This window comes from Phocoena phocoena, chromosome 1 (assembly GCF_963924675.1).
Source record: "Phocoena phocoena chromosome 1, mPhoPho1.1, whole genome shotgun sequence".
Taxonomy (NCBI): Eukaryota; Metazoa; Chordata; class Mammalia; order Artiodactyla; family Phocoenidae; genus Phocoena; species Phocoena phocoena.
In genome coordinates this window covers 22670444-22686345 of record NC_089219.1, presented here as the reverse complement: position 1 = coordinate 22686345, position 15902 = coordinate 22670444, and the positions used below count along the sequence as shown (strand labels likewise).

Below are 15902 nucleotides of genomic sequence, written 5' to 3'. Positions count from 1 at the left end.
GGATCGGAACCAGTTTTAGTTCTTCAGCTGGTGAAGCAGATGCTTTGAGCACCAGACAGAAAAGAGAAAGGGAATGTTCATTAAAATGAGGCCCCTTATATAGCATTTCTTATTAAAGTTTCCCTAATACACCATCTCTAGCTTAGAGGACTATATTCATTAAAAAAAATAAATAAAAGAGGGAGAACTAATAGGGGAAAGTCTCTCTTTTAAGAAGAATGGAAAAGGATCTAGGAAAAGGAGGGAAAAACAGCTTCCATAGAAATGTTCCCAGTTCTTATACTGAGAAGAGAGCACACAGAGAAAAAAAAAAAAGACACTTAAAAACAGAACTACAAAAGATTTGTCCTACTCAGTTTATATGCAACTCAGATGATTAAAAGATAACATATGTAAAATGTTTAGAACAGTGTCTGGAACATACTAAGTGCTCAATGAATACTGACTACTGACATCTTTCATTCTCCTTCTTCTACAAAAAAAGAAGTCATCATGGTGAAGAATAAAAAAACACAGCACTGGGAGAACAGTTCTAGATTCTACTTCTAGCTCTGTCACTGACTAACTGTGTGACCTTAGGCAAATCACTTGAATTCTAAGGTCAGGTTGTTAAGAAATAAGAAACATCAATGGGGGGCTTCCCTGGTGGTGCAGTGGTTGAGAGTCTGCCTGCCAATGCAGGGGACACGGGTTCATGCCCCAGTCTGGGAAGATCCCACATGCCGTGGAGCGGTGGGGCCCGGGAACCATGGCCGCTGAGCCTGTGCGTCCAGAGCCTGTGCTCCACAACGGGAGAGGCCACAACAGTGAGAGGCCCATGTACCACAAAAAAAAAAAAAAGAAAGAAAGAAACATCAATGGGTATCCTTTCAAGAAATTAGAAAAAGAACAGTTCAATAAAAGTAAAAGGAAAATAATAAAGATACTAGCTGGCATAAATTAAATTAAAAATATATAAGAAGAGGGCTCCCCTGGTGGCACAGTGGTTGAGAGTCCGCCTGCTGATGCAGGGGACATGGGTTCATGCCCCAGTCAGGGAGGATCCCACGTGCCGCAGAGCGGCTGGGCCCGTGAGCCATGGTCGCTGAGCCTGCGCGTCCAGAGCCTGTGCTCTGCAATGGGAGAGGCCGCAACAGTGAGAGGTCCGTGTACCGCAAAAAAAAAAAAAAAAAAAAAAAAATATATATATATATATATATATACGAAGAAAACAAAACTAAAAGTTGGTTCTTTGGAAAGAGTAATAAAATGAATAGATCTGTAGCAAGACTCTTAAAAAGAAAAGGGGGGGCAGTGGGTTCACAAATTACCAATATCAGGAACATAAAAGTACTAGAGATCTTATGGATATTAAAAAGATACACAACTTTATGGCAATAAATTTGAAACTTTAGATGGAATGGACATTTCCTAGACAAACGCAATTACCAAGAACTAGAACATCTTAATAGTCCCTTCTAATAAAGGCGTTGACTCTGTAAGTAAAGAACCCTCTCACAAAGGGATCTTTAGAATCAGCTGGCTTTATAGGGGAATTCTTCCAAACATTAAGGAAGAAATAATACCAATCTTACATAAAACTCTTCCAGAGAACAGAAAAAGAGGGAATCCTTCTCAAATTTATTTAATGAGGCCAGCATGAACTTGATATTAAAACCTGACAACATTACAAGAAAGGAAAATTACAGGCCTTTCTCTCTCATGAAAATCATTGCAAAAAGCCTAAAATGACATAAGAAAAGTATATTATGATCAAATTGAGTCTACTTCATGAATGCCAAGAAGGCTTAACAACAGAAAGTTAATCAATGTAATCCACCACGTAACATAAGAAAAGAGAAAAATAGGACTTCCCTGGTGGCACAGTGGTTAAGAATCCGCCTGCCAATGCAGAGGCCACAGGTTCGAGCCGTGGTCTGGGAAGATCCCACATGCCACAGAGCAACTAAGCCCACGCGCCACAACTACTGAGCCTGCACTCTAGAGCCTGCGAACCACAACTACTGAGCCCACGTGTCAAAACTACTGAAGCCCACATGCCTAGAGCCCATGCTCTGCAACAAGAGAAGCAACCACAATGAGAAGCCCACGCACCACAACGAAGAGTAGCTCCCGCTTGCAGCAACTAGAGAAAGCCTGCGCGAAGCAACGAAGACCCAACACAGCCAAAAATAGTTAAATTTTTTTTCAAAAAAGGAAAAAATCATATTATATCCACCAATGAAGTGAAAAGCATTTGGTAAAAGTCACCATTCGTTCATGACAAAAACTCTTAGATATTTCCTTATCTGATAAGAGGTAGCTACATAAAACCCAAAGCAAACATCACATTTAGTGATGAAATACTGATGCTTTCTCCCTAAGACTGGGAGTGAGACAAGAATATATAAAGAACCCCTACACATTAATAAGACAGACAACTCAATAAAAATATGAGCAAAAGATCCGAATAGGCACTTCAGAAATAATTATATGCAAATAGCCTATAAACTATGGAAAGGTACTCCGCTTCATTAGTCATCAGGATTTGAGTGAAGTTTTTTTTTTTAAGTACTTTTATTCCGAGCAGAGAAATTAAACAGAGGAACAAGAGTTGTAACAGGAAATTCTAATGCACTTAAAATATCACATAGAAAGTGTGGAACATAAAAATTGTGCTCACATTCAACTAAATAAGAAAAATAATCATCTTATTTTCAAAATTTATTTGTTAAGCACTCACGATGCAGCAAGTACTGTGGTAATTATCAAGACCAGCACCACTTAAGATCATGCATCTTTAAAAAGTTTTCAAGCTGTAGAGATATAAAGAAGGCATCATGGAATAAATCAAGGGAAAAGGGATTGATCTGGATATCAGAAAATGTGAATTCTGTCTTAAATTTGCAGTACCGAACTAGGTTAACTTTGGACAAATTACTTTTTTAAGCTTCACACTCTACTTTTAAAAAATAAGATGGCTGGAATAAATTATTTCAAAATTCTTTTTCTGAGAGGGCAGACAGCAGAAGCAAGAAGAACTACAATCCTGCAGGCTGTGGAACAAAAACCACATTCACAGAAAGCTAGACAAGATGAAAAGGCAGAGGGCTATGTACCAGATGAAGGAACAAGATAAAACCCCAGAGAAACAACTAAATGAAGTGGAGATAGGCAACCTTCCAGAAAAAGAATTCAGAAGAATGATAGTGAACATGATCCAGGACCTTGGAAAAAGAATGGAGGCAAAGATCGAGAAGATGCAAGAAATGTTTAACAAAGACCTAGAAGAATTAAAGAACAAACAAACAGAGATGAACAATACAATAACTGAAAAGGACACTACACTAGAAGGAATCAATAGCAGAATAACTGAGGCAGAAGAACATATAAATGACCTGGAGAAAGAATGGTGGAATTCACTGCTGCGGAACAGAATAAACAAAAAAGAATGAAAAGAAATGAAGACAGCCTAAGAGACCTCTGGGACAACATTAAATGCAACAATATTCGCATTATAGGGGTCCCAGAAGGAGAAGAGAGCTAAAGTACAAGAAAATATTTCAAGAGATTATAGTTGAAAACGTCCCTAACTTGGGAAAGGAAATAGCCACCCAAGTCCAGGAAGTGCAGGGAGTCCCATACAGGATAAACCCAAGGAGAAACACGCCGAGACACACAGTAATCAAATTGGCAAATATTAAAGACAAAGAAAAATTATTAGAACCGGCAGGGGAAAAAACGACAAATAGCATACACAGGAACTCCCATACGGTTAACAGCTGATTTCTCAACAGAAACTCTACAAGCCAGAAGGGAGTGGCATGATATACTTAAAGTGATGAAAGGGAAGAACCTACAACCAAGATTACTCTACCTGGCAAGGATCTCATTCAGATTCGATGGAGAAATCAAAAGTTTTACAGATAAGCAAAAGCTAAGAGAATTCAGCACCACCAAACCAGCTCTACAACAAATGCTAAAGGAACTTCTCTAAGTGGGAAACACAAGAGAAGAAAAGGACCTACAAAAACAAACCCAAAACAATTAAGAAAATGGTCATAGGAACATACATATCAATAATTACCTTAAACGTGAATGGATTAAATGCTCCAACCAAAAGACACAGGCTTGCTGAATGGACACAGAAACAAGACCCATATATATGCTGTCTACAAGAGACACACTTCAGACCTAGGGACACATTCAGACTGAAAGTGAGGGGATGGATGAAGATATTCCATGCAAATGGAAATCAAAAGAAAGCTGGAGTAGCAATACTCATATCACATAAAATAGACTTTAAAATAAAGAATGTTACAAGAGACAAGGAAGGACACTACATAATGATCAGGGGATCAATCCAAGAAGAAGATAAAACAATTATAAATATATATGCACCCAACATAGGAGCACCTCAATACAAAAGGCAACTGCTAACAGCTATAAAAGAGGAAATCGACAGTAACACAATAATAGTGGGGGACTTAAACACCTCACTTACACCAATAGACAGATCATCCAAAATGAAAATAAATAGGGCAACAGAAGCTTTAAATGATACAATAGACCAGAAAGATTTAATTGATATTTACAAGACATTCCATCCAAAAACAGATTACACTTTCTTCTCAGGTGTGCACGGAACATTCTCCAGGATAGACCACATCTTGGGTCACAAATCAAGCCTCAGTAAATTTAAGAAAATTGAAATCATATCCAGCATCTTTTCTGACCACAATGCTGTGAGATCAGAAATCAATTACTGGGAAAAAAAAACGTAAAAAACACAAACACATTGAGGCTAAACAATACTTTGCTAAATAACCAAGAGATCACTGAAGAAATCAAAGAGGAAATCAAAAAATTCCTAGAGACAAATGACAATGAAAACACGACGATCCAAAACCTATGGCATGCAGCAAAAGCAGTTCTAAGAAAGAAGTTTATAGCTATACAAGCCTACCTCAAGAAACAAGAAAAATCTCAAATAAATAATCTAACCTTACACCTGAAGGAACTAGAGAAAGAAGGACAAGCAAAACCCAAAGATAGCAGAAGGAAAGCAATCATAAAGAACAGAGCAGAAACAAATGAAATAGAAACAAAGAAAACAATAGCAAAGATCAATAAAACTAAAAGCTGCTTCTTTGAGAAGACAAACAAAATTGATAAACCATTAGCCAGACTCATCAAGAAAAAGAGGGAGAGGACTCAAATCAATAAAATCAGAAGTGAAAAAGGAGAAGTTACAACAGACACTGCAGAAATACAAAGCATCCTAATAGACTACTACAAGTAACTCTATGCCAATAAAATGGACAACCTGGAAGAAATGGACAAATTCTTAGAAAGGCATAACCTTCCCAGACTGAACCAGGAAGAAATAGAAAATATGAACAGACCAATCACAAGTAATGAAATTGAAACTGTGATTAAAAATCTTCCAACAAACAGAAGTCCAGGACCAGATGGCTTCACAGGTGAATTCTATCAAACATTTAGAGAAGAGCTAACACCCATCCTTCTCAGACTCTTCCAAAAAATTGTGGAGGAACACTCCAAAACTCATTCTATGAGGCCACCATCAGCCTAATACCAAAACCAAAGATACTACAAAAAAAGAAAATTACAGACCAATATCACTGATGAATATAAATGCAAAAATCCTCAACAAAATACTAGCAAACAGAATCCAACAACACATTAAAAGGATCATACACCATGATTAAGTGGGTTTATCTCAGGGATGCAAGGATTCTATATGCAAATCAATCAATGTGATACAGCATAGTAACAAATTGAAAAATAAAAACCATATGGTCATCTCAGTAGATGCAGAAAAAGCTTTGGACAAAATTCCACACCCATTTATGATAAAAAAAACTCTCCAGAAAGTGGGCATAAAGGGAACCTACCTCAACATAATAAAGGCCATATACGACAAACCCAAAGCAAATATCATTCTCAATGGTGAAAAACTGGAAGCATTTCCTTTAAGATCAGGAACAAGACAAGCATGTCCACTCTCGCCACTATTATTCAACATAGTTTTGGAGGTCCTAGCCACGGCAATCAGAGAAGAAAGAGAAATAAAAGGAATACAAATTGGAAGAGAAGAAGTCAAACTGTCACTTCTTGCAGATGACATGATACTATACATAGAGAATCCTAAAGATGCCACCAGAAAACTACTAGAGCTAATCAATGAATTTGGTAAAGTTGCAGGATACAAAATTAATGCACAGAAATTTCTTGCATTCCTATACACTAATGTTGAAAAATCTGAAAGAGAAATTAAGGAAATACTCCCATTTACCATTGCAACAAAATGAATAAAATACCTAGGAATAAACCTACCTAGGGAGACAAAAGACCTGTATGCAGAAAACTATAAGACACTGATGAAACAAATTAAAGATGATACCAACAGATGGAGAGATATACCACGTTCTTGGATTGGAAGAATCAATATTGTGACAATGACTATACTACCCAAAGCACTCTACAGATTCAATGCAATCCCTATCAAATTACCAATGGCATTTTTTATGGAGCTAGAACAAAAAATCTTAAAATTTGTATGGAGACACAAAAGACCTCGAATAGCCCAAGCAGTCTTGGGAAAAAACGGAGCTGCAGGAATCAGACTCCCTGACTTCAGACTATACTATAAAGCTACAGTAATCAAGACAATACGGTATTGGCATAAAAGCAGAAACATAGATCAATGGAATAGGATAGAAAGCCCAGAGATAAACCCATGCACCTATGGTCAACTAATCTATGACAAAGGAGGCAAGGATATACAGTGGAGAAAAGACAGGCTCTTCAATAAGTGGTGCTGGGAAAACTGGACAGCTACATGTAAAAGAATGAAATTAGAACACTCCCTAACACCATACACAAAGAGAAACTCAAAATGGATTAATTAGAGACCTAAATGTAAGACCGGGCACTATAAAACTCTTAGAGGAAAACATAGGAAGAACACTCTTTGACATAAATCACAGCAAGGTCGTTTTTGATCCACCTCCTAGAGTAATGGAAATAAAAATAGAAATAAACAAATGGGACATAATGAAACTTAAAAGTTTTTGCACAGCAAAGGATACCATAAACAAGACAAAAAGACAACCCTCAGAATGGGAGAAAATATTTGCAAACGAATCAACGGACAAAGGATTAATCTCCAAAATATATAAACAGCTCATGCAGCTCAATATTAAAAAAACAAACAACCCAATCCAAAAATGGGCAGAAGACCTAAGTAGACATTTCTCCAAAGAAGACATACAGATGGCCAAGAAGCACATGAAAAGCTGCTCAACATCTCTAATTATTAGAGAAATACAAATCAAAACTACAATGAGGTATCACCTCACACCAGTTAGAATGGGCATCATCAGAAAATCTACAAACAACAAATGCTGGAGAGGGTGTGGAGAAAAGGCAACCCTCTTGCACAGTTGGTGGGAATGTAAATTGATACAGCTACTACGGAGAACGGTATGGAGGTTCCTTAACGAACTAAAAATAGAATTACCATATGATCCAGAAATCCCACTACTGGGCATATACCCAGAGAAAACCATAATTGAAAAAGACACATGCACCCCAATGTTCATTGCAGCACTATTTACAATCACCAGCTCATGGAAGCAACCTAAATTCCCATTGACAGACGAATGGATAAAGAAGATGTGGTAGGGGCTTCCCTGGTGGTGCAGTGGTTGAGAGTCCACCTGCCGATGCAAGGGACATGGGTTTGTGCTCCAGTCTGGGAGGATCCCACATGCCGCGGAGCGGCTGGGCCTGTGAGCCATGGCCGCTGGGCCTGCACGTCCTGAGCCTGTGCTCTGCAACGGGAGAGGCCACAACAGTGAGAGGCCCGCGTACCACCAAAAAAAAGAAGATGTGGTACATATATACAATGGAATATTACTCAGCCACAATAAGGAATGAAATTGGGTCATTTGTAGAGACATGGATGGATCTAGAGACTGTCATACAGAGTGAAGTAAGTCAGAAGGAGAAAAACAAATATCGTATATTAATGCATATATGTAGAACCTAGAAAAATGGTACAGATGAACCGGTTTGCAGGGTAGAAATAGAGACACAGATGTAGAGAACAAATGTATGGACACCAAGGGGGGAAAGCTGCGGGGGGGTGGGGGTCGTGGTGGGATGAATTCGGCAATTGGGATTGACATGTGTACACCGATGTGTATAAACTGATGACTACTAAGGACCTACTGTATAAAAAAATAAATTAAATTTTTTAAAAAATGTGACACAGACACTAAGTAAGCAAATACTGTTGGGAAAATGGCGCCAATAGACTAGCTCCACGAAGGGTTGCCACAAACCTTAAAAAAAGAAAAAAATAAAAACTGTTTCTAAGCTCCCTAAACTCTGTGATACTAACGGTAAAGCCACCAAAGCTCTGACTGTCTTCCTTTAGAATTGTTTTACATGCTTTAGTTTTGGAAACTCAAACATTGCTACAACATTTGAAGACAAATTTTTGGAGATTTCTCGCCAGGAACACAGTGTATAATTTAATATAACTGGCCAATATTAGTCAATTAGACAGAGACATCAAGGTTTTTAAAAATCTTGAATTGAGGGCTTCCCTGGTGGCGCAGTGGTTGAGAGTCTGCCTGCCGATGCAGGGGACACGGGTTCGTGCCCCGGTCCGGGAAGATCCCACATGCCGCGGAGCGGCTGGGCCCGTGAGCCATGGCCGCTGAGCCTGCGCGTCCGGAGCCACAACAGTGAGAGGCCCGCGTACCGCAAAAAAAAAAAAAAATCTTGAATTGAACTGTGAGGTTTCTACAGCTAGAAAAATAGAGACAGTCAACATGTTATTTCTACAAGTAACAGAAGCATCTTTATAAGTAAAGCTTTCCTCAGCCATAAAAAGAAATGAAATTGAGTTATTTGTAGTGAGGTGGATGGACCTAGAGTCTGTCATACGGAGTGAAGTAAGTCAGAAAGAGAAAAACAAATTCCGTATGCTAACACATATATACGGTATCTAAAAAAAAAAAAAAGTTCTGAAGAACATAGGGGTAGGACAGGAATAAAGACAGAGACCTAAAGAATGGACTTGAGGACACGGGGAGGGGGAAGGGTAAGCTGGGAGGAAGTGAGAGAGTAGCATGGACATATATACACTACCAAATGTAAAATAGGTAGCTAGTGGGAAGCAGCCACATAGCACAGGTAGATCAGCTCTGTGCTGTGTGACCACCTAGAGGTGTGCATTAGGGAGGGTGGGAGGGAGACGCAAGAGGGAGGAGATATGGGGATATATGTATATGTATAGCTGATTCACTTTGTTATACAGCAGAAACTAACATACCATTGTGAAGCAGTTATACTCCAATAAAGATGTTAGAAAATAAATAAATAATTTCTAATTTGTTCAAAGTACCAAAGCTCACTAGCCCTTGAATTGCTGGTTCTTTTTGCTATTAGAAAGAAAAGATACATCAGGCATAGTATCTATATAACAATGAAATTTCATTTAGTGGAAGAAGCCATATGGTATCAGACAGACGTGAGTTTTTGTTCAAGCTTTGGAACTTACTAGCTGTGAGATCTTGAACAGATTACTTAAACTTTCCAGCCTTAGTTTTCTCACTGAAAAATGGGGGTAAAATAATAACTCCCCAAAACAAAGATAAACTGGAGGTAGGGTGATTTACCGGACAAGAAAGCGATGCCTGAGGTTGTTATATGAATATGGCAGATATGAGGACTGAGTGATCATACCTCAAACTTAACATGTCCAAAAGAGAAGTCTTGATTTCCTACATCCCCAAACTCTGCTCCTCTCAGACTTTCCCATTGTAGTAAATGATCAAGCCTAGGAATAAACCTTGATTTTCCTTTCCTTACCATCTCCAACACTTAATTTACCAGTAATTCTGTCAGCGCTACTTCTGAATTGTATCCCTGACCAGTTTTCACTGTCTTTAACGCCAATACTCAAGTCCAAGCTGTTGTCATCTCTCACCCAGATCCTGCAACAGACTTCACCAAGATTCTGCTTTACTACCCCTGTAGTGGAGTAGATCTTTGTACTAGCCATGTGTGACTATTTAGGTTTAGTTAAAATTGAGTTCCTCAGTTTCACAGTCACATTTCAAGTTCATATGGCCACATGTGGCTACTGGCTACCAAACTGGACATCACAAAATAGAAGATTTTCATCAGCATTGCAAGTTCTATGGGACAGCACTGATCTAGACACATGCCAAGCTCATATCTACCTACAGGTCTTTGTACTTGCTACTCCCTTTTCAAGAATGTTTATCCCCCCAGACTTGGGGATGGCTGGCTCCTTCTCATAATTCAGGTTTCAGTTCAAATGAAGCTCCTCAGAGGAACCTTCTAAATTTAGAGTGGACCACTCAATTTGAAACAGCTCCCCAATCTCCCCATCCACAGACACTCTCCATCCCATTACTGTTTTATTTTCTTTATAGCACTTACCACTATCTGAACTTGTTTCATTTTGTTTCTGTTTCTACCCATAGAATGTAAGCCCCATGAGGGCAGAACCATGTCTGTATGTTCACAGCTGTATCCCCAATAACTAGAACAATACCTGACACACATCAGTTTAAAATAGTTGAACAAATCAGTAAGTAAGTATGCATCTGGTAGAACATGGATTTTGGAGTTAAACCAACCTATACTCCAATCCACCAGCTATCATATCTTAAGAAAAGTTATTTAATCTCTGAGCTTAATTCCTAGTGTTGTGATGAAGAGTAAATAAACAAAGCCTACAATCTGCCTTGTAGAGAAACATCAGAAAGAAAGAAGCATGACTCGTGGTACGGAAGCACAAAAGTTCTCCTGCTTAGGTGATTTCTTTTCCAAGTGTGGCTGACCCATTCCTGATCCCTTTAAAGTGAGCTAGGTATTTCTGATATATGCTCCCATAATGCAACAAACCAGAATACGGCAGCATAGTTCTGGATGATACAAAACAAAATAATAATGCTGTGGCCAGAATATTAACAATATTTTAACGACAGCTAATATTTTGGGGTCACATTAAGTGCCAGCCATTGTGCCAAGCATATCATCTCATTTATTTTCTCATGAAAATTCTTTGAGATAATATTATATTATCATCATACCCATTTTACGAATGAGAAAACTGAGACACTGAGTAAGTAACTCACCCAAGAAGATAGATCATAAATGCAGTGGTTGAGATTGGAACCAGGTCCGACTCCAGAACCGAAGCCTGTAACTACTGTAACATGCACCTTGCTTTTACAATAGATAGTATAGAGCTGCAATCAGCAATACTCTATTTTGGTTACTGCCTTCTGAACTTTTATTTAGTTGCCACCTCTTTCTAGCTGCATAAAGAACTGAATATGGCTTGGGAATCCCCTGGTGATGCAGTGGTTAGGACTCGGTGCTTTCACTGCTGGCGCCCAGGTTCAATCCCCGGTAGGGGAACTAAGATCCTGCAAGCCACGTGGCAGGGCCAAAAAAAAAAAAAAAGAACTGATTGTGGCTTTTTACTTCATTTCAGTAATGCTAATGCTCTCAAATCCTTGAGACTAAACTTAGAAAAACTGAAACAGATCTTCTGTCAGTATATACAATTATGAAACTTGTTTACTTCCTCCCTCTTTTATTTAAACAAAATTTGGACACTCCAGTAAGAGGATTGTTTTTTTGGTCTATAATTGACACATGACAAATGATCTAAACTTTTTCAGTGATTGCGCTAGTGAGGCAGACCCCTTCCCTCTTTTCTACTTGAAAAACAACTATTTAAAAATGTTCAAGAGGGGTTTAGTTCAGTATACTACATTAGGCGTCACCCTGTGGTAGAGATTCTGAATTCTAATTCCAATTCTAGTGGTGTTCAACCCACCACTTCCCAGCAGTGGGACCTTGATCTAGTTACTACTCTCTCTGAACCTCTGTTCTCCTTTTCTTAAGATGATTCCACTAAATTCGACAATTAGTGAGATCCATTTCGTTTTATCACTGAGACTCTTTAATTTGATTCTCTTATAGATAACTGTACTTAGTTTGAATGTACCCGATCACATCTGATAACCATTCTTCCTTTATCTCTCTCTAAAGAGTTAGGATAACAAGAAATCATTAATATTCAATACAAACCTCCATCAAGGCTTCGGGATGCCCGTTTGCTTGCTGTACGCTCAAAGTGTGGGGCAGGCCTGTCAATCAGAGCACTAGCTTGCCTGGTCTGAGCCTGAGTTCGGCCACTGTATCGAAATTTGGATCCCAGGGCAAGAAATTTGCTTTTAGGAATGGTGTCTGTAGATGTCAGTCTGGGGGGAAAAACATGATAATCATATATTATATACATCATCTCACTCTAATGAGGTTGTGAGATTAAAGACAAAATCAAGTGTTAAAGTTTCACAATTCTCACAGCTTCCTTATAGTTACTAAGACAAATTTCCAATCAAGCAATCATTATTTTAATTCTGTCATTTCTCAAAACAATATGTATAATTTATTTGTAGCTTATATTAATGATATAATCTTGTATCTCTATAGGTAGGGTCTTATGGTTTTCAAAATGCTTTTATAGCACTGTACTATTTTCACTGTACCCCTGTAATATTTTCATCATTTTATAGATAAAAGAAACTGAACCTCAAAGAAGGTTACTTGCTTAAGGTCATAGCTGTTAAGAAGTTGGGCAGTCATAGAATTCAAGCCCAGAGCTCTTTTTCCCCTCTCCTAGAATAATAATTTTGTCAATGCACTCCAAACTCAATGCCTGGTATTCAATGCCTATTAAATCCTATTTAATAGGATATTTGGTGTATTTTCAACTCAGTTAGGAACCCCGTCTTCTTTCTAAGCAGTACCCTGTGCTCTCTTTTGTCATGGCATTTACTACACTGAATTGAAACAATCTGTTTATGTGCTGGTCTCCACTATGAGACTGTGAGCTCTCTTTGGGTAAAGAATAAAGACTATGACTTATTCATTTTGTGTTTTCACTTCGGGCATAGTGCCTGGCATGAATCTGGCATTCAATAAATATTTGCTGAATAAATGCATAAATTGTTACATCAAATACTACCAAAAAGAGAGTATTTTTTTCTCTTTGGGGTAGTTTAATTCAGCAAATGCTTTCTTTTATGTAATGAAGAATTACATGTTAATATATCCTCTTATTTTGATGCAATGGATTTAAATATGCTATCCTACAAGTAAATGCATTGGCTGCAGCTGAAACCTATACCATAGATACTAAACATTCAAAATAACTCTTTTTTGGGGGGGAGGGGAAAATTAGGAGTTTGAGATTAACATATACACACTGCTGTATATAAAACAGATAACCAGGGCTTCCCTGGTGGCACAGTGGTTGAGAGTCCGCCTGCCGATGCAGGGGACATGGGTTCATGCCCCAGTCCGGGAACATCCCACATGCCACGGAGCAGCTAGGCCCGTGAGCCATGGCCGTTGAGCCTGTGCGTCCAGAGCCTGTGCTCCACAACAGGAGAGGCCACAACGAGAGGCCCACATACCGAAAAAAAAAAAAAAAAAACAGATAACCAACAAGGACCTATTATATAGTACAGGGAACTATACTCAATATTTTGTAATCACTTATAAGGGAAAAGAATCTGATAATATATATATATGTATAACTGAATCACTTTGGTGTACACCTGAAACAAACACAACATTGTAAATCAACTATACTTCAATTAAAAGAAAAGGGGAAAAAACCTCTTTTTACTCTTCCTCACCCTCTTTTAAAACTCTATTTTCTTGGTTTTAAAGAAAATGATGAAAACATAAAGAAATATCTTAATGCCAATAATTAAGATTCTTTAATCGAATATAAGGTGTAGCCTCATGTTTTATTTGAAATGAGAATTGAAATGTTATTTTCCCTGACTTGTCTTTCTGTCCAGTGTTCTTTAGTGCTAAGTATGATATGAAATTACAAATAGAAGAAAAAGTTATCGTGGTTCTCTCTCTTGAGAGCCATTCATAAAGAGTCAAGTTTATTTATGAACGACATGGCATGAAGTCTGGGATTTGCTTTAAAATAATCTGAGAAGTAGTAGGAAGGAGTGAGTGGGGATATAGATGAAGCAAGATTGACCTTGGGGTGATAATTGTTGAAGATGGAGTTTGGGACCAGAGGAGTTCATTATACCATTCTCTTCATTGTGCTATACATGCAATTTTCTATAATAAAGATATTTTCTTAAAAAGGCAAACTGACAACTAGCTGGCTCTCCTTTCAACAGAAGTAATTATTTGTCTGCTAGATTTTATGTTCCACCAGGACAGGGGCTAGAACTATCTAGTGATATATTCCCAATGCCTAGTACAGTGCCTATACAAAGGGTAAGCACACAGAAAATGCTTGGTAAATGAACACAAGGGGTTAATTATATGTTCTCTTGAAAAGCAAAGGAGATGAAACTTTCTTCTGTCTTCTGTTTATCTGATACAACTGTGCTTTGAAGATGGTTCTCTGTGCTCCCTTTCTGGGGTTGATTAGAACCAAGATAACGATCAGCTTCACATCTTTAAGTATAAGAGTTCCACAGAGTAGTTAAGCACTCCTTAGAGAAATTCCATGTGGAGCTAAGTCAGGGTACCTCTTCCTGACAGGACTGGTTTTAGCTCCAGTTAGGGCAATCACAGAGCCTCTAGTAAATACAGGTTCCTATTCCTCATTGCCCTCATCCTTCTACCATACACAGAAAGGTGCTCTGGGAATGTTAAGACAGTGTTTTTCAACCCAAAGAAGGAGAACTAGACTCATTTTATCTTGCTTAAGATGATCTCACCTGAGCTAAATAAAAGACAGCCAGCCATGCAAAGAAGGAAATTTCAATAGCAGGTTTAAAATAGAAGCATGCATAAATAATTTATCCTTGAAAAATACTTAAGTGAGAACAATACCTGAAAAACGTGTGATGCTCTACACAGACCTTCCATAATTTCTTAGCTGCTCGGTAACTGGGAAGTTTGAATCCGATGGTACTTTCATACTGTTCTTGCTATAAATACACAAGCAAACATGGAACATAAAGTATTATTCAACTACAGTGATACAGGACCAGAGAAATATGGTGCTGCAGAAGAGATCATTGTGAATAAAAAGAAAGTTACTAGTCTAAGGACATAAAATATCATTTGAAATTTTTTCCTACTTACCAAAAGAAATTTACTCACTGAGAGTGGTTTTTTCCACAGCAAGGAAGCCAGGGAATGCATCTTATATCATTTACACATGTTATTTTGTTCAGAAACACACACACACACACACACACATATACACTGTATATTATTCTGAGACACAATTAAGTCACATTTTGATTGTCCAGACACTGCTCTTCCTTAGTTACTGTCTGCATTTAGGATACTAGACTACTCAATAATCAGGGAATAGGATAGCAGATGATTCCTCCAATCAACTAATATTATTATGCAATCGTTTTTAGTAATAGGAACTAAAGATTGTGGCTCAAACCAGATTATTGAATTATTAAATGCCTTTTTTTTTCTTTGATTGATCATTAGTTTATCTAGATACTTCTTTGACTGAAGTAAACCACATCCTGCCAGGGCTACTGGAAACACTGTCCTGCTAGTCTCTTGCCTCTTTTTTTCTGCCTTAAGCATACTTTATAAGATGGAAAGGACACTGACATTTACTTCTAGTGCCTATTATTGCCAATAACACTATGATCAGACAGTATCATCTGTATTTTTATACATGAAGAAACTGAGGTCAGAGAAGTCACCTGCTTAGTCTCACAGCTATTAAGTGTCAGAACCAGAATTTCATGGCTGCCACTACACCACGCTACTTCTGAATCATCTGTTGTAGTCACAATACTATACTACACTTTTCAAAATCC

At 38.1% G+C, this 15902-nt stretch overlaps 1 protein-coding gene across 20 annotated transcripts in view; it reads right to left on the bottom strand.

The window, feature by feature from the left end:
• The window catches only part of EPB41 (erythrocyte membrane protein band 4.1), a 203282-nt gene that overhangs the window by 66325 nt on the left and 121055 nt on the right, over positions 1–15902 (bottom strand). For all 20 annotated transcript variants that reach the window (XM_065884505.1, XM_065884507.1, XM_065884503.1 and 17 more), the window contains 2 exons: positions 14941–15038; positions 12151–12323 (listed from right to left, as the gene is read on the bottom strand). In XM_065884505.1, the coding sequence (XP_065740577.1) occupies positions 12151–12323; positions 14941–15038 (271 nt within the window). The remainder of the gene's footprint in view (positions 1–12150; positions 12324–14940; positions 15039–15902) is intronic.